The sequence below is a fragment of the Leopardus geoffroyi genome, chromosome D3 (assembly GCF_018350155.1).
Source record: "Leopardus geoffroyi isolate Oge1 chromosome D3, O.geoffroyi_Oge1_pat1.0, whole genome shotgun sequence".
Lineage (NCBI taxonomy): Eukaryota > Metazoa > Chordata > Mammalia > Carnivora > Felidae > Leopardus > Leopardus geoffroyi.
The window spans coordinates 48,243,212-48,268,535 of NC_059339.1; the positions used below are offsets into that span (position 1 = coordinate 48,243,212).

Genomic DNA, 25,324 nt, shown 5'->3' on the forward strand with positions numbered 1-25,324 from the left:
TAATATTGATTTTTTAAAAATTTGATCACACTTCTTTTGTAAATTAGCATAAGGTCAAGTTTTGTATATATTGCATGTACTTGAAAAATGTATACCGTCAGGTACAGGATCTGAGATTTCCCTATTAGGTTTTCTGCAGCAAGACTATCCAATACAGTAGCCTCAGACCAGTAGCCTCTCACTGAGCACTTGAAATGGGACTAGCGATGTACTGTAAGTTGAAATATAAGTTGAATTCTAAGACTTTCTATGAAAAGAAGAATATAAAATGTCTCGTGGGGGTGTCTGGGTGGCTCAGTTGGTTAAGCATCCAACTCCGGTTCAGGTCATGATCTCATGGTTCATGAGTTTGAGCCCCACTTTGGTCTCTGTGCTGACAGCTCAGAGCCTGGAGCCTGCTTTGGATTGTGTCTCCCTCTCTCTCTGCCCCTCCCCTGCTTTGTGCTCCGTCTCTCTCTCAAAAGTAAATAAACATTAAAGTGTCTCATGAATTTTATTTATGCTGAAGTAGTATTTTGGATAAATTGGGCTAAATAAAATATATTAAAATAGTTTTCCTGTTTCTACATTTTTTAATGTAGCCACTAGAAAATTTTAACGTACATATGGGGCTGACATTATATTTCAATTAGATAGAACCGTTCTTTACCCTTATTATTTATCTGAGCCAAGTTTCTGCTCTAAGTAGATTGAAATCTTTCCACTATGGTTTTAAGTTTTATATTTTTGCTTTCAATTGTTTTTGCTTTGTATATTCCCAAGTTATTATATCTTAAATGTTTTTTCTATTTATTATTACTTAGGATCCTTCGTTGTTCCTACTAAGGCTTTTGCTTTAAACTTTACTTTGGTATTTACACACCTGTATCTATTTTCCAATTTTTTTATTTTTAGTAATATCCCTTAATAAAAATAACATAGCTGGGTCCTCTCCCCAATTTAACGTCTTTTAATAAATAAGTTTACTTTATATTTACTGTTACTGCTATGTTTAGATATAATCCTATCCTAGTATTTTTTTAGTTTCTTTCTATCTTTCCCCTTTTTACTCCTTTATTCCTTCCTTCCATTGGATTAGTACATATTCTCTATTTCTCTTGCTCCTTCTTTTTCTTCCTCTTTTCTGGCTCCTAAATTTCTGAATTGTATTTTCTTCTTAAAATCATGACTCGTACATTTTTTGTATTAATACTTTAAACATTACTCTTGTAGTTTTACCTGAAAACTTTCCAACAAAGCCTAAAGGTTTTCAGTCTTTCTATTATTCTCCTGAACATGAAAGCCCCTTTGTGGGCTTTATAAATTCATTCATCATGTTTCCTATCTTGTATCTTGCTATTGTATCAACTATCTATTGCTACGGTGTTGCATAACAAAGACACACACACACACACACACACACACACACACAAATCAGTTAACACACAATAAACATTTACTTAGCTAAAGAGGCTGCAGAGTCTAGTTGATCTGGGCTAGACTTGCTTATGCACCTGTGGTCAGTTGGCTGGCTGGCTGGGTGGCTCTGCTGATCTTGGCTGGGGGTTGGCTACTGTTGACTTGGTTTTGCCTCATATGTTTCTCACATTCCTTAGCAGGTTAGCCTGGGCAAATTTCCATGGCAAAGACAGAGGTACAGAGTGGAAGCAGAACTGCATCAGTGCTTCTACAAGGCTCTTTGAATCATATCAGCTAATATCCTACCAGCCACATCAAGTCACACAGCCAAACTCAGAATCAAGGGGACAAGAAGTTTGACTGCACCTCTTCAGTGAGAGGAACTGCAAAGTCACATGGCAAAGGGGCATGAATTCAGAGAAGGGTAAAGAATTGAGGTCATGAATGCAATCAACCTATCATACTTAACTTTACCTTTTCTTTGCACCCAAAAGAGAAGTTATGTTTTCCATAAATAACTATATTTGACAAATTTTAGGTATTTTTTTTTAATCCTATACCTTCTTTTGGGTTTTCTTTTTCGCTCAAGTACAACTTGAATGATAAACTCTCTTGGTCTTTTTAAGTCTGAACATTTATTTTACCCTCACTACAGAATTATAGTTTAGCTGGGTATAACATTTAGGCTGACTTATTTTCCCTCAGCACTTGACACCTCTATCTTTTGACTGTTGCTGAGAGTTTTCCAGTCTAATCGTGCCTTTTATGTTAATAGATTTTTTTTCTTTCTGAATACCATCATGTTGTTTCTGGATATGGATCCATTTTTTTTTTTGCCCTGATTGGACTTAGGGTGGATTTATAATCTGAGTATTTATAGATTTAATTGTGGAACACTGCCAACTTCTATTTTCTTACATATAGATTTTCTACCAACCCTCTATTTCCTTCTTAAGCTACCTTATTAAAACTCTGCATTCCCTTCCATATCTCTTTAAATATGGAACAATTTGTTCACTATTATCTAATTCACAAATTTCTTCAACTGTGTCCAGCCTACAGTTTATGCCAATTGTGCTTATCTCAATGGCTATATGTATATATTTCTTTGCTTATAAGGTTTCTGTTTTTAAATATACCTGCTTAATTTGTCCAAGTTTTGCGTTATAATTTCATATCTGAGGATCTATGCGAATGGATTTATTTCCTCAAGTGTCTTTACCATTCTTTTTTTTTTAAATGTCAGACTCTCCTATAAAGTTAACTTTACGTGGGGTGGGAATACATGTTCTGCCAAGAGATTTGTGGACAAATTTCAGAATTTTAGTTTCATGGGCTTAAAGTAGAAGGTTTTTGTCTTTTAATTTTCTCTTTCCCTCCTTTCTTCTGTACTTCTACTTATACCTAGAGGCCCCTGCACCAAGTCCAAGATCAACCATTTGAGAACTCTTCCCTACAAAGATTATTTTAGGAGTATTTTAGACCTAATTACCACACTTCAGAATATCTTAGTTTAGCTCCAGATCAAGAAGCTAAATACGTAGTTTTCAGCATCATTATGCTCAGCTTCCTCAGAACAAGGATCTACGTAATAGTCAATAGCAGCAAGCTTTTTTAAGTCACTTTTTGTTAAGTGGGAGCAACAGGGAGGAGTCACATCCTAGCCTCTGAGGTCAAGCAGTTAACCTTGCCCCAGGATCTGATCTTATAATACTTTTAATCTCAATTTCATGGGAGCCAATTTGTCGAATGACACTACTACCGGCTTCCAGACTCCAAACGTGGGAGGTCCATGGTTTCGGCCTTGCTCATCAACTTACATTTTTACTCCACTTTGTTCCATATTAGATCTTCGTTTATTTGAGCCTGGCCATCTTTGGTTTGGCTCACTTGTTTTACCCAGTAGTAGTAATGACAGTAGTAGCAACAGTATGTTTGGAGAGGGTACATCAAAGCATGAAATAATTTCCACTTGACTAGAAGTCTACACTGAATGTTCAAACTCACATATACACTCACACCCGCACCAAAACAAACAACAACAACAAAAAAACAAACCCATACATATTATTTCTGGCCTTAAGTGACATTCTTTAGGTCAAAATGACACATTTTTAGTGGCACGAATCAATAAACATGAACTGTTATCTTCCAACAAACTACTGCAAGTTATGGTTCAATGCTATTTAATCATTGGAACATTTAAGTAGATTTTATTCCAAAGAACCAAAGAGTTAAATGCCATGGATTTGCAGCGTGGAATTCAATTTCTTCTTATGAAAATCCAGTTATAACTTATTAAAACTCAAAATGCTTTTGGGGGGGTATGGAGATGAATGACTTTCAGAATAGCCTGAGAGTCGTGAATAAAGAAAAACATTGCTGTGTTTATTTAGAGAGTATTACCCCTTGGAGCCAGCGTTTGCACTAATGCATTTTACATTAGCGTGCCGCATCAGGAAATCCTGACTTTTTGGTGCCAAGGGGGTAATTAATATCAGTTCACGTTCTCAAAATGGTTGTGTTTATGTGGGAATGAGGACTGAGCACTAACATGTTGAGCTTGAAGTAGGAAAGCTTGCTGTGAAGTGAGATCTTGGGAAAGAATGGAATACTGAAATTAATGAACAGAAAATAGGATTTCTATGGATAGAATAATATTAGTACTGAAAAGAAAGCCACAGCCACACTTCCTTGCTCTTAATTTACTAAGCATTAACAAATAATTCCCTAGTATAGTCATATTGATAGAAGATAAAATCCTTCATACATACAAACAGTATTTTAATCTACTAAGATCAGGAGTCTGAAAGTTAAAAAGTTTGATGATCAGTATGAAATAGTATATGAAAATTAACCATTATTCCAAAATCTCCTTCCACAGGTAATAGAGTTATATCTCTTACAGATATAAAATTCTTCATATTTGATCTAAGCTGAATAATGAGAGCCACAATAAATGTAAAAATAAAATGCTTTTGGTACATCTTTTTTTTTTTTTTTCCAAAAGAAAATTGGCAGGGAAACTAGAATCAAAGTACATACTTCATATAGTGAAAGTCAGAAGACTAAGGAAACCACAAAAAAGCATTAGAGAAAAAAGTCCAAAGAACAAATTGAAGCAGAAGCCAAAATAAAGTTAAAAACCTAAGAGATTTTACGAAGTCCTACCTAAGACAATTCTCAATGTAAGTACTTAGAAAACATACTATTTATAAAATTATTACTACACACATGCCAAAATGATATATATGACGTATTTTTACCAGTACTTTAAAATTAACTAAACCTCTTGTTACCAAATATAGAATTCAGTTCATTCAAGTGATGGAAAACAGACGATGATCTTAAAGGAATTATAGTTTGCCCTACTTCATCAGTCAAGAATGATTAGTCACTGGGGTGCCCGGGTGGCTCAGCTGGTTAAGTGTCCAACTCTTGATTTTGGCTCAGGTCATTATCTCACAGTTGTGAGACTGAGCCCCACAGAGGACTCCAGGCTGGAAATAGAGTCTGCTTAAGATTCTCTCTCTCCCTCTCCCTCAGTCCCTCCCCCCCACCCTGACTCCAAAATAAATAAATAAACTTAAAAAAATGATTAGTCACTGAACGATTGTGAAGTACACCATACACACAGTATACTAGGCTTGTCATTCCTAAAAATTATGACTCGAAACATAACATGCTATAGGGTGGTGTGAACTGGCCTTCTACTACAGGACCTTACATTAGACTACAGGCTTTGATGCCATCACAAAAAGCTGAGTGAGACAGAAAGGTTGATTCTCTCGTGTCAGAGTCCACACCAATAGGCAATAGAATGGGCTTCATGAGGCCATTCAGGGGATTTCTGTTGTGCTACCAGATTATTTTTCTTACCTATAAGGCCAAAACTCCCCACTAATAGGTCATGTTCCAGCCTTTGGGAAATGGGAAAGAGAAAATGGAGCGCATTTTTAACGATGTGACCTAGAAGCTGAACACATCACTCCACCTCACATTCCACTGGCTGAACTTACAGCCACTGTCCATATCTAGTTGCAATGGAAGCTACTAAATGCAGTCACTGGGCAGGTAGTTATGTGCCCACCCAAAACTTGGGGATTACTTTTTTTAAGAGAGAGAAGAATATTAGGGAATAAGCCATATTCTCTACTACAGATCAAAAATGGTAAAAGCCTCTCAGAATATTCAGGATTTTTTATTCACCTATTTTAACATTAAATAATTATTTTTAATGCACTGTTTCATGAGAAACTTCTTGGTAGGTTATCACAGTTAAACATTATAGCCTAAACAAATGTATCCTTCACGTATCTAAGGTCTTAAACTATAGATCTCTATCAGGAAAAAGACAAAATACAAAATATACACGTTTATCCACATATGTACAAGTATATAACCCACACATACACACATCTTTAAGCCTGTGCACAATGTATATACATGTACATAAATGTGTGTATATATAATATCCTCCCTTCATTATCAAAAGTTTCCCAGATTAAGTAATAAATTGTATGATCACCCTATGTATACGTCTTTATTGAGTTAATGAAAATTATATTGCATTGTCTATTTCTGGGAGTTGGGGTTTTAAAAATAAACGAGATTTTATAGTGATTTCTTTTTTGAAATACTGAAATACTTTGGGGCAGCTATGAAGGTAATTAATGAGTAGGGTACAAAAAACCTTGAAAACTTCCAACAAGCAAAACTCTCCAAAATCACATTTCAGTAACTCTCTTACTGTTAAGAAGCCAGTTGTTGTTTATACTCTTGCAGTTAACTCTTATCCAATAAAACATAGCTTGCTAGGGGGGAAGAACCCACAACTTTGTGCCAATGAAAATGTACTTAAGTGAATCTAACTAGTCTTTGAAATGGCATTAAATCAAACATGGCTTAGTTATAATTAGTGTTTAAGGAAATAGAATATGGTGACATCTCAAATCAGTTGGTTTATTCGATACATAATGTTAAAATGACCAGTTATCCACAGAGAAAAAAATGAAAGCTCTAAACTTTACAATGTACAATTTTTGAAAATCAGAAGCAAAAAATAAAACATTTTTTTTTATAAATTCGCAAGTTAGGGAGGTTGCAAGAAGCTATGAAATTGAATATGTAAAATCTTAAACCTTTAAGACAGTGAAAGACATCATAACCTAAGTTAAAAAATAATGAACAGGGGCACCTGGGTGGCTCAGTCAGTTAAGAGTCCGACTTTGGCTCAGGTCATGATCTTGCAGTTCATGAGTTCAAGCCCCACGTCACACTCTGTGCTGACAGCTCAGAGCCTGGAGCCTGTTTCAGATTCTGTGTCTCGCTCTATCTCTGCCCCTCCCTTGCTCATGCTTTGTCTCTCTCTCTCAAAAATAAATCATAAAACATTAAAAAAATTTTTTTAAATAATGAACAGCCTGAAGACGTGTAATATATAGAAGACATAGGATTAATATATTGGATAGAGAGCTATATATAATTATACATATTTGTGCACATGTGTTTATATTATTTCCTCTCTCTTACACAATAAACATCCCAATAGAAAAATGAAGAAGGGACATTAAGAAGCATTTCACAGCACAAAATAATAAAGTGTCTTTAAGCAATTGAAAAGATACTCAAACTTAACAAATAAACCAGATGTAATTCAAACTAGATCCTGAGAGAACACTTTTTTAATTTTTAATGATTATTTATTTTTGAGACAATGCGAGAGACAGAGTGCAAGCAGCGGAGGGGCAAACAGAGAGAGACAAGGAATCTGAAGTGGGCTCCAGGCTCTAGGCTGTCAGCCCAGAGCCCGATGCAGGGCTCGAACTCATGAAACGTGAGATCATGACCTGAGCCAAAGTCGGACACTTAACTGACTGAGCCACTCGGGCACGCCCTGAGAGAACACTTTTTAAAGCCTATTAAAATTGTAAAAATTAATAAGGCTAATAATCTGTTGCTGGCAAGGCTTTCTCTTTTAGGAGGACACTTTTAAAAATGTACATAGCCTTACACCTAACGTATTCAAAATCTACCATATAGAAATAGCTCAATAAACATACAAAAAACCAAAACCCAAACCCTTACCAGATCGATTATGAAAGCTTTGTTTTCCTAATAGTAAAAAATTAGGCACAACACAGAAGAGGAAGCATTTGAGATATTTCTAAAACTATTTTAAAAAAGGAAGTTACGGGGCGCCTGGGTGGCTTGGTTGGTTAAGCGTCTGACTTCGGCTCAGGTCATGATCTCACGGTCCGTGGGTTCGAGCCCCGCATCGGGCTCTGTGCTGACAGCTCAGAGCCTGGAGCCTGTTTCAGATTCTGTGTCTCCCTCTCTCTCTCTCTGCCCCTCCCCTGTTCATGCTCTGTCTCTCTCTGTCTCAAAAGTAAATAAACGTTAAAAAAAAATTAAAAAAAAAAAAAAGGAAGTTACGATATAGTATAGGTAGTATATAATTCCATTTTTTGTTGAAAGAGACAAAACAATTAACAGATGTTGGCTTATGTGTGTATAATCAAGCTGGAAGAAATATATCAAACTTTTTACAGCTATTACCTTTAAAAGATTAAATTATGGAGCATGTTTACTTTTTGTGTAATCTATTTTTGCTGACTTATTTAACATAATTTTTTATTAAAAAATTTTATTTTTTAAGTGTTTATGTTTGAGAAAGAAATATAGCTCCATTTCCAAATATTAATCCTATGTCTTCTATATATTACGCATCTTCAGTCTTTTTTTTTTTTTTTTTTTTTTTTTTTAATTTTTTTTTTTTTCAACGTTTATTTATTTTTGGGACAGAGAGAGACAGAGCATGAACGGGGGAGGGTCAGAGAGAGAGGGAAACACAGAATCGGAAACAGGCTCCAGGATCTGAGCCATCCGCCCAGAGCCTGACGCGGGGCTCGAACTCACAGACCGCGAGATCGTGACCTGGCTGAAGTCGGACTCTTAACCGACTGCGCCACCCAGGCGCCCCTCTTCAGTCTTTTTTTAACTTAGGTTATGATGTCTTTCACTGTATTAAAGGTTTAAGATTTTACATATTCAATTTCATAGCTTCTTGCAACTTCCCGAACTTGCAAATTTATTTTAAAAATGTGAGTTTTTTTGCTTCCGTTTTTCTAAAATTGACTGTACACTGTAAGGTTTAGAGCTTTCATTTTTTTTCTAGTGGGGGAGAAAGAGTGTGGGGGAGGGCCAGAGAGAGAGGGAGACACCAAATCCAAAGCAGGATCCAGGCTCTGAGCTGTCAGCACAGAGCCCAATGTGGGGCTTGAATCCACAATCCATGAGATCATGACCTGAGCTGGTCAGGCTCAGGCACCCCACAAATGATTTTTTTAAATGAAAGAAAAAGCAGTGATTTATTAATACAAGTTTTGAGATGGCTTCTAATTAATAGTGAAATTAAAAAATTTCAAGAGCAGGAAGAGTTCTAGTAGCAAGGTGTTTTTAAAAGAGTACAGTTGACCCTTGAACAACAAAGGGGTTAAGGGCACCAACCCCCTAACATAGTCAAAGATCCATGTATAACTTTTGACTCACCAACAACTTAACTACTAATAGCCTACTGTTGACCAGAAGCCTTACCAATAACATGAACAGTTGATTATATTTTGTGTATGTATTATATACTATATTCTTACAATAAAGGAAGCTAGAGAAAATGTTAAGAAAATCATAAAGAAGAGAAAATAGATTTATAGCATGATAATGTATCTATCAAAAGAATCCACATGTAAGTAGATAGACTCATGCAGTTCAAACCCATGTTGCTCAAGGGTGAGCTGTTCCTTATTTAGAGGTACTTAGTGAAATAATTCAAGGATGTAGTATTTGCTTCCATTTCTGAGTTGAAGTAGAGACAACACAAGATTAGCCATGGCTTCCTAAGTTAGCCAGTAACCTAAGTTAAGTCACTGGTCCATGGGGCTTGTCATAACATACTCTCTACTTTGGCATATGTTTGAATATTCCATTAAAAAAGTTAAAAACATGTGCCAAAAACAATGTACCATCACAACTCTACAGAATAATAAGATATTCTTAAACAACTAAACTAGTATAACTGAATATTATTAAATGTTGATCAATGATCACCATGCTCTTTACTTAGCAAAATTTTGTTTCTAGAATTTTATAGGATGGTATGATATTTCTTCATTATAATACATTTCGCTAAAATAATAACTTCAGTTTTAGGGAATATAGTCTATATGGAGATGTCAAATTTGGTAGAAAGCTCCTGGTAAAGTTACTCTTCTTACTAGGCATCGAAGGAGTACGGTAATTTTTGTCACCACCAATTAAAAACTTTTATGAAATAGGACTGTTATAAAACAATTAAACCTTGCAAATGCACTAGTCTCTAGGAAGGAAGTCCTGGAGGAAATTCTGCTTATTAAAATTGCAATTTTAGTTTCCATTAAAAGGAGAATAAGACAACAGAAGATGGGTTGGCAAGACAAATTATTTCTTAATGTCAGTTGAGCTTATTTCCAATGAGATAACAGATCTACACCAGGTTGGGTTCAGTACAATTTTGTCTCCTCAACTCATTTATCTAATTCAGTCATCTTGATTATAGCCTCATGGACTTCATTTTCAGAGAAAGAATTCTATAACAAACAGCCCACACAACATGCTGATTACTGAACAGTTAATTCTAATTAACTTGGGCATGGCAAGAGAATTTTGATAAAGTCCTAGAATACAAATATAGTCTGCTTATACTAGACTAACTTATATAAAAAACCCACAGCAAAGTCTCCAGACAAAACAAGAGAGTCAAAGAGATCTAATTTAAAGAAACAAATGAGAAAATTAAAATCACAAATAATTTATTCTTCCGTTAGAGTTGATACAGTTTTAAATAGCAACAAAGTACACAGTGGTGGAAAATTGGCACAGAACCTATAAGCATTTTCAATCACAATAAGGCTGTCCATGCTTTATCTGTTCAAACTTGATGTCCATTTTCTACTGACCAAGTTGAAAAAATTCTATTCTGACCTTAAAACACACACGCTCTCTCTCATACACACACAGAAACACATTAAAATTCCTTTTGATTACAGTATATTGAGAACAGTACATTTTGCTTATTCAAATTTATGGCACCCCTTCTGTTTTGTTTCCAGTTAGAAGTGGGAAAAACCAATTCAATTATAAAGAATACATCTTATTCCCTGGGCATAGGCAACTGTGATGAAAATAGCAACTTACCTTTGGGCTAGATGTTTTCAGATTATGCTTAAATAATTGTGGTTATAAACTTCACAATGCATGATTTCCTGCCCAATGCAATATCCCTGAATTTACCTAAAATAATCAGGCACAGGACAGTCTCAAATATGATTAAATATGCCATGCTAACAAAGTGATCTAGACTGCAACCTTTATGCTTTTAATACAGATCAGAATAAACCTCATCAATAAGCATTTTCCTAAACATCTCTTTGTGTTACGTGAACCAACATAAAAAAGGGAAAAACTTAAATGTGTCCTTTTATAAATGGCATTATTTCCAGTGAAGAAAGTTGAAATAAAGGTTTGTAAAGTCTTCTGAACTATTCTATTTTATAAACCAATTATCCTTCTAATGTTAAAAAATAAACTTACTGGATCAGTGTTGACTCTTCTTTGATATCATTTAAAAAATGCTTTCATATTATTCACTAAGTTCCCTGATTATTCAAAGAAAGTAAAATTAACACTTCCATTTTCAGTTATTGCTATTTTAGGAGAGAATTACCACTTCATTTACATGAAACTGCTACCTAGATTCCTCAGATCCCACATGAAGTAATTCTTATTGCCTCACATTTTAAAACTGTATTATAAATGATCTTTATAAAAAGGTTTTAATCCACAAAACTGGAAAGCTTTTAAAAAATGTCTTTTTACTCAAAACTATCACAGTGCCCTTGATTATCTCACAGATAAAAGGGATCTGAATTTCCTCTAAAGAACATAACAGTGGACATATGGTGTGCTTTGTCTTCTCCCTCACCTTTATCTTTTATAGTACACCATTTTGAGACCCACACAATCAAGCATCCACCATGCTCCAATCCACATCAACAGAGGATTTCTGATTCTGTCCAATGCGTAGTGTACCGCCTTGCATATTCACATGAAATAAACATAATATACAAAATATTGCTGCTGTAAAAAGTGTACATTTCCCTCATCCCCTTACAAAAGAATCTGTGGAAAAGTATTAAATTCCCTTAACCTTCATAAACATACAAAGCTGTTCACACCTTTCAGTCTGTAACAGTCCATTTGAAACACAGTTCCCAAATCATTGCAAATTGGTTATGTCATTGTATTTTCTGTCCAATGTTGCCATCTAGAGTAGAAATGTGAAATCAAGAGTATTTTTTAGCTACTAAAGCCTTGTTACAACTAAGCCACAAAGGCTGCTTACTGATGAAACAGCCACTTATCCACAAGGTTTTTCCAAAAACTAGATGGAATGGAAGGATCTCTTCACACAGAGGTGTCCACAGTGCTGAGGTGACAATATGGCTGCTAATAGATACTGGCTATTGGAATGTAAGTACTTTTTCACTGCTGGTAATTTCCATACTGTCCCTAAAAGATAAATTTAAAAATGCAATTAGATAATGATTTGACCATAATTTGACCATAACAGTTCAGCATAGAAAATTATAAATAAATCTTAACACTGTCATACTACAAAAGCAACTTTATCAACAACAAGCAGAAATTGTTATATATTTAGTACACAGTATCTCTGTAATTGCTCCTGATATTACATTCAATTGCAAATGGATTTCAGAGTCTTTGAACCTAGAATAGTACCTGTCACATAGTAGGAATTTAAATGTTTAGTGAATTTTGTTGGAACTCTACTGAGCAAGAATGAATGAGAAGTTCTGGTTCTGAATCCTGGTGTGGTTATGTATTGTGTATTAATTATGTGTTAGTGTAACAACTTTGTGACTGTTTACCTTACTATAATTACTATTATGAATTAACATCAATGGCACCTGTAATAAGTAGCAGGGATGGAAAGGCACCTGGGAGATAAAGGGAAAAGAACCTTCCATCCATACTGAAGAAGCTTGGCTTTTCCCTGAGGCCAACAAAATGTCAGCAAAGGCATTCTGACAGGCAGCTGGTACATAAAGTCAAGAGAAGTGTGTTTCATTTTTTTTTTTAATTTTTTAATGTTTATTTATTTTTGAGAGACAGAGAGTAGGGGTGGGGGAGGGACAGAGAGAGAGGGAGACACAGAATTAGAAGCAGGCTCCAGGCTCTGAGCTGTCAGCACAGAGCCTGACACAGGGCTCAAACCCACACAACAGTGAGATCATGACCTAAGCCAAAGACAGACGCTTAACCGCTTAACCGATTGAGCCACCTTGTTTTTGTTGCTTTTAATAAGGTAAACTTGAGCCTGTGGGCTGACAGGACAGAAGAGAAAAAAGAGTACAGATAAAAAGAAGTGATAAATGAGGTAGAATTCTACAAGGGAGGTAAAAAAACATGGTAGGGTTAGATTTTGAAGAAGAGAAGGAACATCTCCTCCTTGAAAAGGAAGAAGAAAGGTAGAAGAAAACCTACTTTAAAAAGATTTCTTAACTGTGTTTAAAAGAGATGCTCATAAAAGCACCTATTCTCCAAAAACAGTACTCATAGGAAGCACATAATCAGCTAATTGTTTCCTTTGGCTAAATTTCCCCTTCCAAGTCACATTAATTATTTTATTTCAAGAAAGTATTCTAGGGGCTCAGTCTGACTCTTGATTTCAGCTCAGGTCATGATCTCACGGTTTCAAGAGACAGAGCCCCACGTCAGGCTCCATGCGCTGACAGCTCAGAGCCTGCTTGGGATTCTCGCTCTCCTTTTCTCTCTGTCCCTCTCCCACTCATGCTGCTCTCTCTCAAAATAAATAAATTAAAAATGGATGAACTAGAGGGTGTTATGCTAAGCAAACTTAGTCAGGGAAAGACAAATATCCTATGACTTCACTCGTACGTAGAATGTAAGATACCAAACACAAGGGAAGGGAAGCAAAATATAATGTATATAAAATACAACATAAAAACAGGGACAAAACATAAGAGACTCTTAAATACAGAGAACAAACTGAGGGTTTCTGGAGGGGTTGTGGGTAGGGGGATGGGCTAAATGGGCGAGGGGCATTAAAGAAGACACTTGCTGAGATGAGCACTGGGTGTTATATAGGGGATGAATCACTGGAATCTACTCCTGAAATCATTATTGTACTATATGCTAACTTGGATGTAAATTTAAAAAAATAAAAAATAAATAAAATGTTTTTAAAAAATTTAAAAAAAGAGAATGTATTCTAGAATTAAACTACTTCTATACCTTAGGATAGTACCCTAAAAGTTTATGTTTCTAAAGAAGAAGATATATTTGAAAATCTCTTGAATGCCACTCTGTATCTAATGGAATCATGCACTATAAAGAGTTAAGTATTTTAAAAATATTAATGTACTTCCTATAGTTATATTCAGCAAAATTTAAAGTTAGTGCTCATCTTAAAATATTTATGGGTAGAATATCAAATCTAGAATTTGTTTCAAAATACTCTTAAAAGAGGGGCGCCTGGGTGGCTCAGTCAGTTAAGCGTCCGACTTCAGTTCAGGTCATGATCTCACGGTCCGTGAGTTAGAGCCCCGCGTCGGGCTCTGTGCTGACAGCTCAGAGTCTGGAGCCTGTTTCAGATTCTGTGTCTCCCTCTCTCTCCGCGCCTCCCCCCCCCCCCCCCCCCCACCGTTCATGCACTGTCTCTCTCTGTCTCAAAAATAAATAAACGTTTAAAAAAAAAAAAACTCTTAAAAGAAAAAGGTAGCATGGGAGGTATAAAAAGCAACATTAGCAAAATGTTGATAATTGCTGAAATTGGTTGGTAGGTATACAGGGATCCATGATATCCTCTCTTTTGTATTTGTATAAAGATTCCTATAATACAAAGTTTAGAATAAGAACTAGGCAGTCAATGCTTAGCATCTAGGAACGTCTTATTCAATTGCTTAACTCAGCACAGTATTTAGATAATCTAAATCCCAACTCCATTGTTAACTTTCTGAGTCTAAAAATGCTCTTTGAGACTCAGTTTCTTCACTTAAAAGGTAAGATTACTAACATCTCCATCTCTAGATCTTAATTTTCTTTCCATTCATGGTGACATTAATTCCTACCTCATCAGTTTGTTAGGGCACTTAAATAAGAGAGGACATTTTAAAAATTATAAGGTATCATAAATAAGCAAGCCTCAATGCTGGAGGGAAGAGCTCCCCTGGTCAATGTGTGTAATGAAGTATTAATGATGAAAGTGATTGCACATAATATGAATCATTTGAAAGCAGAAGATTGGTTAAGAACTTATATATAAGTTCTTATATATAAGCTATATAAATATAAGCTATAATTTATCTACTATATTATGAATTACTTGACAGTAGTGAGGTCTTAGCCATCCTTATACCCCAAGTACTGAAGAGTGCCTGACACTAATTTATAAGACTTCTTCAATAATGTATGCCAAATACTTTATTCAACCAATTACAAACATTTACTGAGCAACTATTATATGCTCATCACCATAATAAATTTGAAAAACAGGGAAGGTAAAACTTAGAAATAAATAAAGTACAATGATAGAAGTTCTACAGAGTTCAGAAACGAAAAGATTAGGGGCGCCTGGGTGGCTCAGCTGGTTAAACATCCAACTCTTGATTTCAGCTCAGGTCATGATCTCACAGTTCGTGAGTTCAAGCCCTGCATCAGGCTCTGTGCTGACGCGCGGAGCCTGCTTGGGATTCTCCTCTCTCTCCCTCTCTCTCTCTCTCTCTGCCCCTCCTCCACTCATGTTCTCTCTCTCAAAATAAATAAACTAAAAGAAAAAAAAGAAATGAAAAGGTTAACACAGCTAAAATAATTAGAAAAATATTTCAGAGAATGTAGAAACGTTAAGAAAATAGTAAAAATATGAATAGTAGAGAAAAGAAAAAGGGGTATTTCAAATAAAGGAGTAGCTAAAGCAAAGGTATGACGGAAAAACGGGTAAAGAATGCTGAGGCAAGTAGGGAGTAAAAAAGGAATATGCAATAATGAGAAGCAGAAGCTAGTAATTACTTGGTAATACAGAACCTGGAGTAACAGAAATAAGTCTGGCTAATATTAATAATAGCTAACTCTTAATATATCTCAATAACACCTTATACACACCTTGGTGTGTCAGACACTAATAAATGCTTTGTGTCCATCTATAACCTATACAGTAAATATTATCTCCACTTTATAAATGAAGAAGTTGCACTGAGAAATTAAGTAAGTTGACCCACACTTGATCCCACTGCTGGGATCAAATCAAACCACAAGCAAGGCCAAAAAAGTATACTGTATATCTGCAACCATTAGCAAATTCTAGGGTTAAAAGTATGGGTTTGGGAGCCAGAAACCAATTTCCACTACTTAACATGAACTAGTATGAACTCCACTACTTAACAGCTTCTTGCCCTTGAGAAAGTTACCTATCCTCCTTTCCTCGATTTTCTCACCTGACAAGGAAGAGTGATCATACTTTCCACCTGAAAAAGTTATTACAGAAGAAAAACCTGAAAATGCTCTTTGGATTACTCAAGAACTGACATTGCTGGAGACAGCCTATGAAAGTGAGTTCTAGTCAGTACAGGTTCTAGTCACTCAGAATTTGCCACCCAGCTGTACCACTTCTTGGCTCTGTCATCTTGGGTAAGTCACTACAACTCTCTAAACCTCAGTTTCTCTATGTCTGCTTTTTCAAATTTTTTTTTTAAATTACAAAATTCCTCTGATTAGAGTGTAAAGAAATAATGAGAAAGAAAGACAACAGAGTGGAAGGATCCTGCCGTGATGAAGGTAGGAGATGCTGATGGTCTCAACTAAGATAAGGCAGTGGTTACAGAGAACTGGATGGATTTAAGGATGTATTAGGAAGGAGGATTAACAAGATTCTGTCATGTATAAGATGGAGAGAGGGAGGAAGACTTAAATATCAAATATGGTACCTGGCATTCTAACTTAATGGTAATACCTCTCTTCTTTGATAGAGAATATAGAAAGGAGGAGTTAAGTTTGGGTAGAAAAATTATGAATTTGTTTTGGTTATGCTACATTGATATACTTATGATACATCTAAGTGGAGAAGTCCAGTAGGCATCTGATTTTGAGAAGCAAGAGTCAGACTGGAAATAGAGATCTAGGAGTCAACGGCATGGTAAACTGAAACCATGTGAATAAATGAGATTATCTAGGGAGAGTATATTGAATGAAGAGTCTCTAGGCTAGAAACCTGAACAATACCAATCATCTTTAAATTTCTTCCTTTTAAATGTTTTTGAATGCTTATTTATTTTTGAGAGAGAGAGTGACAAACAAGAGTGTGAGCAGGGCAGGGACAGAGACAGGAGGAGACACAGAATCTGAGATAGGCTCCAGGCTCCGAGCTGTCAGTACAGAGCCCAATGCAGGGCTCAAATCCACAAATGGTGAGATCATAACCTGAGCTGAAGTTGGGACACTCAACCGACTGAGCCACCCGGGCGCCCCAAAATTTCTTTTATTCATCTAATCAAATAAATCTTAAAATTATTCTGTCACAGTACTTTTTAGGGATCCCTCCCTCTTCTCTCTCTCTTTCCTTCCATTCCTTTCTTTCAGTAGGCTTCACGCCCAGCAAGGGGTCCAACACAGGGCTTAATAAACTCATGACCCTGAGACCAAGAGTGGGATCCTTAATCCACTGAGCCACCCAGGCGCTCTCTTTCTGTATTCTTATGATCACCATCCACGTTTAGGAAGTAAAGGCCTTATTTATTCACTTACTCATACTTTATTTATCAGTATCTACTGACTACTTGAGATGGAAACTCAAAAGTGATAAAAAATAGACATGGTGCTGTCTTTAAAGGACTGACATTCTAGGGGAAGGGAGCATGAAATACGTAATATATAATCTGTCAATGGAGATATATGCTATGTTAAAAAATTTAAACATATAACATAATTAATGAAACTTCCCGACTAAAATGAGGAACAAGGCAAGGATGTCCCCTCTCACCACACTTTTACAACACTATACTGGAATTCCTGGGTTATGCAATAAGGGAAAGAAATAAAGATATGCAGATGACATGATCATCTAAGTAGAAAACCCCAAAGAATCAACAAAAAAAATCTTCTGAAACTAGTAAGCAAGGATCATAGGATACAAGGTTAATATATAAAAATCAATCATTTACCTATATACCAGCAATGAACAAGTGGAATTTGAAATTAAAAACAGTACCATTTATGTCAGCACCCCCCAAAAATGAAAATCAGATACAAATCTAACAAAATATGTATAAGATACATATGAGGTAAACTAAGAAAGTGATGCAAAAAATAAAAAAAAAACTAAACAAATGAAGAAATGTCCCACATTTATGGATAGGAAAATCAATATTATTAAAATGTCAATTCTTCCTCACTTGATCTGAAGATTCAACAAGATCCCAATCAAAATTCCAGTGTTATTTGTGGTTACCGACACATTGATCCTAAAGTTTATAGTACAAGAAGTATAAGACCCAGAAAAGGAAACAGCCACACAGTATTGAAGAAGAACAAAGCCAGAGGACTGATACTTCTGACTTCAAGACTTACTATAAAGTCACAGCAACCAAGACAGTGTGGTATTGGTGAAAGAACAGAGAAGTAGATCAATGAAACATTACAGAGAGCCCAGATATCAACCCATATAAATATAATAAACTGATCTTTGACAAAGAAGCAAAGGTAATACAATGGAGCAAAGACAGTCTTTTCAACAGTGTTAGAATAACTGGACATCCACGTGCATGACTCAAGACACAGATCTTACACCCTTCACAAAAATGAACTCAAATTGGATCCTAGACCTAAATGTAAAATACAAAACAGTAAAACTCCTAGAAGATAACATAGATGAAAACTTAGATGACTCTGGAATTTGGTAACGACTTTTCAGATACAACACCAAAGGCACAATCCATGAAAAAAATAACTGGTAAGATGGACTTCATTAAAAGTAAAATATTCGACTCTACAGAAGACAGAGCAAGAGAATGAGAAGGCAAGCCATGAAGGCAATACAATATTTGCAAATGACACATCTAATAAGGACTGTTCCCCCAAATATACAAAGAATTCTTAAAATTCAATAAGAAAACAAACAACCTAATTAAAAAATGGTCCAAGACCTGAACTGACACCTTACTAAAGATATAAAGGTGGCAAATAAGTGGATACGAAAAGATGTCCACATCATGTCATTTACAGAAACGCAAATTCTAATAATGAGATACCACTACACACCTATTCAAATCGCCAAGATCCTGAACACTAACAACACCAAATACTGGCAAGGATGTGGAAAGACAGAAACTCTCAATAAATGCTGCTGAGAATGCAAAATGGTAGTCACTATGGAAGACAGTCTGGCAGTTTCTCACAAAACGAAAAGACTCTTACCATATAATCCAGCAACCATGCTCCTTGGTATTTATCGAAATGAGTTGAAATTTATGCCCACACAAAAACCTGCATACGGAAGTTTACAGTTTTATTCATAATTGCCAAAATTTAGAAGCAACCAAGATGTCTCTGAGTAAATGGATGGATAAACAAACTGTGGTACACCCAGACAATGGAATATTACTCAGCCCTAAAAAGAAATATGCTATCAAGCCACAAAAAGTCCTTAAATGCATATTATTAAGTGAAATGCCAGTGAAATGAAAAGGCTACATACTACCTGATACCAAGTACATGACATTCTGGAAAAGGTAAAAATATGAAGAGATCACTGGTTGCCAGGGGTTAGGGAGGAAACAGAGATGAATAGAGGGAGCAGACGAATTTTAGGGCAATGAAACTATTCTGTATGATACTATAATGGTGGATATAGGATACATGTCATTATACATTCATCAAAGCCCATATAATGTACAACACCAAGAGTGAACTCTAACGTACACTATGGGCTTGGGGTGATAAAGATCTCTTGGTGTAGGTTCACTGACTATAACAAATAGAGCACTTTGGTGTGGGATATTGACAGCAGGAGAGGCTATACATATATAGGTTATGCCCATATATGAAAACTCTCTGTACTTTCTGCTGCATTTTGCTGTGAACCTAAAACTCCTCAAAAAAAGAAAGTCTATTTAAAAAAAAAAATTAAAACATGGGGCGCCTGGGTGGCTAAGTCAGTTAAGTGTCCAACTCTGATGTCAGCTCAGGTCATGATCTCACAGTTCACAGGATCAAGCCCTGCATCAGGCTCTGCGCTGACAGCACAGAGCCTGCTTGGGATTCTCTCTCCCTCTCTTTCTGCCCCTCCCCAGCTCAAGCATGCGCACACACGCATGCTCTTCTCTGTCTCTCAAAATAAATTTAAAACAAGAATTAAAATATGTTTCCAGTCAAGATGGACCTCCAGCATGAAACAACCAAAAACCACTCAACACATATGAAATAATCCTATTCAGGACACAAGGTAACAAAGGACACCAATCTGAGAAACTAGGAACAAATGAGGTGAGCCCTCTGTATGTTTTCCTGCACTGAGAGTCTCTACACTGCAGTGTGTGGAGTGAAACTAAGGCTGAGTCTGAGTTAGAGAAATAAAGCTTAGAGTCTGGAAAGAGAACAGGAGCTAGAGTTCACAGGATCAAGTACCAGAAAGGAAAGAAATGCAGAGAGAGAGAACTGTGGAAATCTGAAGAGGAATTCTTTTGAGTATTCAGCATAGTACTGATATGCAAATGTATGCAAGGAAAAATACCAACCGCAAGGATTAGGGGAAACAATACTTGGCATTCATAAAGAAATAGTGCTTATTCCCACCAGCCAGAGTGAAACACCTTACAATTCAAGGGCCTGGGTGGGGTACTCAAAAAGATTTTACCTCAGTAGTAGAAATACTTAGCCCAGGACTAAACACTGCTCTGGTCCTGCCTAACAAACCTTGAAAGCAATCCTCATTAAGATCAAGCTGTGTCTAAGTTACTTACCTGTATCCTAAAACAAAGCTCCAGTATATTTCTAAGAAGACATACCTTGTCTATCACCCAATGAAGTAAAAGTGTTATTCACAGTTTCTGACATACAATGAAACATAATCATGCATGCAGAGGATGAGGAAAATGACCCATAATGAGAAGGAAAAAAACAAACAATTAATCAAAAGAAACCCAGATGTTAAGAATTATCAGAGAAGGATATTAAAATAGTTATCATACTTGTATATGATCAAAAATTTAGGCAGAGACACGGAAGATATAAAAAGGCCCTAAACTGAAATCCTATTTAAAAAACCCAACTTGAAATTCTAGAGATGAAAAATACCCGAGAATGGATTAAAAGCAGATAAAAAATGAATAGGAAAACATCAATGAACTTTAAGATATAGCAAGAGAAACTACCCAAAACAAAACAGAAAAAAAGGGAAAATAAAAAATAGAGGATCAGTGTACTATGGCACAACTTTAAGCAATCAAATATGCACATAATTGAAAAGGACAGAAAGGGATATAGAGGTAAGAGACAGGAAAACTACTTGGTCAGAATGTTTCCAAATTTGATCAAAACCATGAAGCCATAAATCCAAGAAGCTATATGAACCCCAAGCATAAAAAACAGATAATTTCACAAAGGGAAAATCGTAAAAAACAGCCAAAAAAAAAAAAAAAGTACACTAACTACCAGAAAAGAAAGATAACAGCAGATGCCTCCTTGGAAATAATATAAGCAAGAAGACAGTAGAGCCACATTTTTAAAGTGCTGAAAGTAAAAAAAAAAAAAAAACAAACAAACAAAAACTCCTGTCAACCTAGGATTCTATACCTAGAATAAATATTTTCCAATAATGGAAGAGAAATAAACACCTTCTTGAACATACATAAGCTGAAGACCTGCATTACAATAAACATTAAAACAAAGTCTTTCAGGAAAAGGAAAATGATACCAGATGGAACTATGAATCCACCATAGGAGTGAAATGAATCCACCATAGGAGTGAAGAGCACCAGACATAGTAACTACATGAGTAAATATGTAAGATTTTTTCTTATTACTGAAATATCTTTAAAGGATAACTGCTTTTTAAAAAACAAAAAAATTCCATGTACTATATAGTTTATAACATATGTACAAGTAAAATTTATAACATTAAAAGAAAGTTGAAAAGGAAAAAATGAAAGTAAACTATTGAAATGGTTCATACTATACATAAGGTGGTATAACATCACTTAAAATATGTTACAAAATGGATGAACCTTAAAAACATTATGCTAAGTAAAAAGAGCCAATCACAAAACATCACATGTTGCATGATTCCACTTATGTGAAACATCCAGAATAGGAAAATCTATACAGACTGAAAGTAAACTACCTGTTTCCCAGGGCTGGGTGTTTAGAGATAAATGACTATACTGGAAAAAGAAATCCCATTTAATGGTACACTCTAAAATGTTAAGTGAATTGAAGTTCATGAATTAATCAATAAAGATGGTTTTCTGGGGAGCCTGGGTGGCTCGATTGGTTAAGAGTCTGACTCTTGGTTTTGGCTCAAGTCATAATCCCATGGTTCGTAGGATTGAGTCCCGCATTGGGCTATGGGATGACAGCACAGAGACTGCTTGGGATTCTCTCCCCTCCCCTTCCTCCACTCACACTCTCAAAATAAACTTAAATAAATAAATAAATAAATAAATACATACATAAATAAAATCTATAAAAAAATGTTTTTTAAAAGCAGAAAAAAATTGTTCAAAATAAGACAGAAAAAGAAACGGAGAATAAAGAACAATAAAAAAAAATCAAGATGACAGATACAACCATATTCATAATTACATAAAACATAACGTTCAAAGCCCCTCCATTAAAAGGCAGAGATTGTCAGATTGGATAAAAAAGAAGGACCTGACAAATGCTGCCTTCATGAAATACAACTCAAACATAAAAACACAAATATGTTCCAAAAAAAAAGGGGTAAGGAGTGCCTGCCTAGCTCAGTTGGTAGCGTATGCAACTCTTGATCTCAGGGTTGTTAAGTTCTAGCCCCATGTTGGATGTAGACATTACTTAAAAATAAAATCTTTAAAAAAGAAATTAAAGGATAAAAAAGATTTATAATTCTATCACTAATCCAAAGAAAGTTGGTGTGGCTCTATTAATATCAGACAAAAAGACCTCAGAGCAAAGAATACTATCAAGGATAAAGGAAGTTTTTTCATAATAGTAAAAGGAGTACATTAATCAACACATAAAAATCCTAAAAATGTGCAAACCTTAAGAAGGTAGCATTCAGATATATGAAGCAGGGGCACCTGGGTGGCTCAGTCAGTTAAGCATCTGACTCTTGATTTTGACTCGGGTCAAGGTCTCAGGGTTGTGAGATAGAGCCTTGTGTCAGGTTCCACACTGGGCGTGGAGCCTGCTTTGGATTCTCTCTCCCTCTCCTCTGCCCCTCCCCAACTCATGCTTTCTCTCTCTCAAAAAAAAAAAAAAAAAAAAAAAAAAAGATACATGAAGCAAAATGGAAAGAACTGCAAGGAAAAATAGACAAACACAAATTATAGCCAGAAATTTAAAATATTTTTCCCAATAACTAATAGAATAGAAAGAAAATCAGTGAAGATATAGGGGACTTGAATAACACTTCAACCAACTTGATCTGACATTTACAGAACATCCTCACAGACCAGATTCTGGGCCATAAAGTAAGTCTCAATAAATGTGGAAGAATTCAAGTCACATTAAGTATGTTCTATTATGAGGATGGAATTAAATGAGAAATAAGTTACAGAAAAATATCTGGAAAATCTCCAAATATTTAAAAAGTAAATTATATACTTTTAAATAACACTTGGATCAAAGAAGAAATCAGAAGCAAACTCAGGAAATATTTTCAACTGACTGAAAATAAGAACATAATATACACAAATTTGTGGGCTGCAACATAAGAAGTACTTAGAGGGGAATTTATAGCAATAAACATCTATATTAGGAAGCGGGGCAGTTCTTAAATCAATGAGAATTCAGCTATTACGTCAAGAAACCAGAAAAGAAGAGCAAATGACACCCAAACCAAGCAGAAGTAAAGAAATAATAAGAGGGCAGAAATCAAGGAAACAGAAAAACAAATGGGGGTGGGGTGGGGGGAGGGAATCTATAAAACCAAAAGCTGGCTCTCTCAGAAGATCAATAAAGTACATAAAAACTGCTAGGCAGATTAACTGGGGGAAAAAAAGAGAGAAGAGAAGATACACATTCCCAATATCAGAAATGAAAGAGGTAGTATCACTACTGATACTAGAGATACTAAAAGGATAAAAAAGAAATCAACAAAACAAATGAAATGGACAAATCCCTTAAATAGAAACATCTCTTCAAGAAGAAATAGATAACCTGAATACCTTATGTCTAATAAAGAAAATAAATTTGTAATTAAAAACCTTCCTGCAAAGAAAATCCAGGTCCAAACAGCTTCACTAGTGAATTGCACCAAACATTTTAGAAGGAATAATACTGATTTCATCCACATCCTTCAAGAAAACTGAAAAGGGATCATTTCTTCCCAACTCACTTTATGAAGCCTGTGCTGTTTTGATAACAAAACTAGATAAAGGCATTAAAAGAAAACTAGAGTCCAATATCCCTCATAGATGCAAAAACTGTTAACAAAATTTTAGCTGATCAGCTCTAATAACATATAAAAAGGATAATACATAGTTTATCCTAGCTATGCAAGATTGATTTAAAACTTGAAAATCAAAGAATATTATTTAACATACTAAATTTAAAAAGGAAAGAAAGCTATGATTCCTTCAATTTTTTTTTTTTTTTTCAGCGTTTATTTATTTTTGGGACAGAGAGAGACAGAGCATGAACGGGGGAGGGACAGAGAGAGAGGGAGACACAGAATGGGAAACAGGCTCCAGGCTCTGAGCCATCAGCCCAGAGCCTGACGCGGGGCTCGAACTCACGGACCGCGAGACCGTGACCTGGCTGAAGTCGGACGCTTAACCGACTGCGCCACCCAGGCGCCCCGGAAAGCTATGATTCCTTCAAAAGATATGGAAAAATCATTTGACAAATTTCAGTATTCATTCCTGATAAAATTTCTCAGCAGACTAGGAATACAAGCAACAAGTTCTATCTGATAAAGGATATCCACACAAACCCTACACATCTCATGTAAGGCTGAAAGGCCGACTGTTAACCCCCTAAGAGCAGGAGTAAGACAAAAGATGTCCACTCTCACTATTTATATTCAACATTGTGTTAAAGGTTTTAAGGTGAGGTTAGATTAAGGGGGAGAAAAGCGGAGCAATCAGATTGTAAAGGAAAAAATAAGTCTTTTTCCACACACATGATTTCTATGTGGAAATTCTGACAATCTACAAAAAAACTACTAGAAATAATAAGTGAGTTAATATTACAGTTCTGGTAAAATATCAATGTAAAAAAACAAACTGTACTTTTATACAACCAGCAATTAACAATTGTAAATTAAAATTTTAAAAAATTTACAATAGTATCAAGAATATAAAAATACCTAGAGATAAATCTGACAAAACCTATGTTAAGACCTGTATGCTGAAAACTACATAACACTGCTGAAAAAAAAATTTAAAGGGACATATGCCATGCTCATAGGATGGATACTCACTGACCTCATGTTAAGATACAACTCTCTGCGAATCTATACGTGTAAGGCAATTCCCATCAAAATATCTGTAGGCTTTTTGTAGAAATTGACAAGCTGATTATAAAAATCATATGGAAATACAAAAACCCAAATGCCTAAACAATTTTGCAAAGGTTAAAGCTGAAAAACTAACAACAC

At 35.5% G+C, this 25,324-nt stretch overlaps 1 protein-coding gene across 5 annotated transcripts in view; it reads right to left on the reverse strand.

Annotated features, from left to right (window-relative positions):
* Window positions 1-10,227: 10,227 nt before the first annotated feature.
* SS18 (SS18 subunit of BAF chromatin remodeling complex) overlaps window positions 10,228-25,324 on the reverse strand; it is an 89,414-nt gene continuing 74,317 nt past the window's right edge. For all 5 annotated transcript variants that reach the window (XM_045459338.1, XM_045459339.1, XM_045459337.1 and 2 more), the window contains one exon: window positions 10,228-12,003. In XM_045459338.1, the coding sequence (XP_045315294.1) occupies window positions 11,977-12,003 (27 nt within the window). In that variant the 3' untranslated portion in view covers window positions 10,228-11,976. The remainder of the gene's footprint in view (window positions 12,004-25,324) is intronic.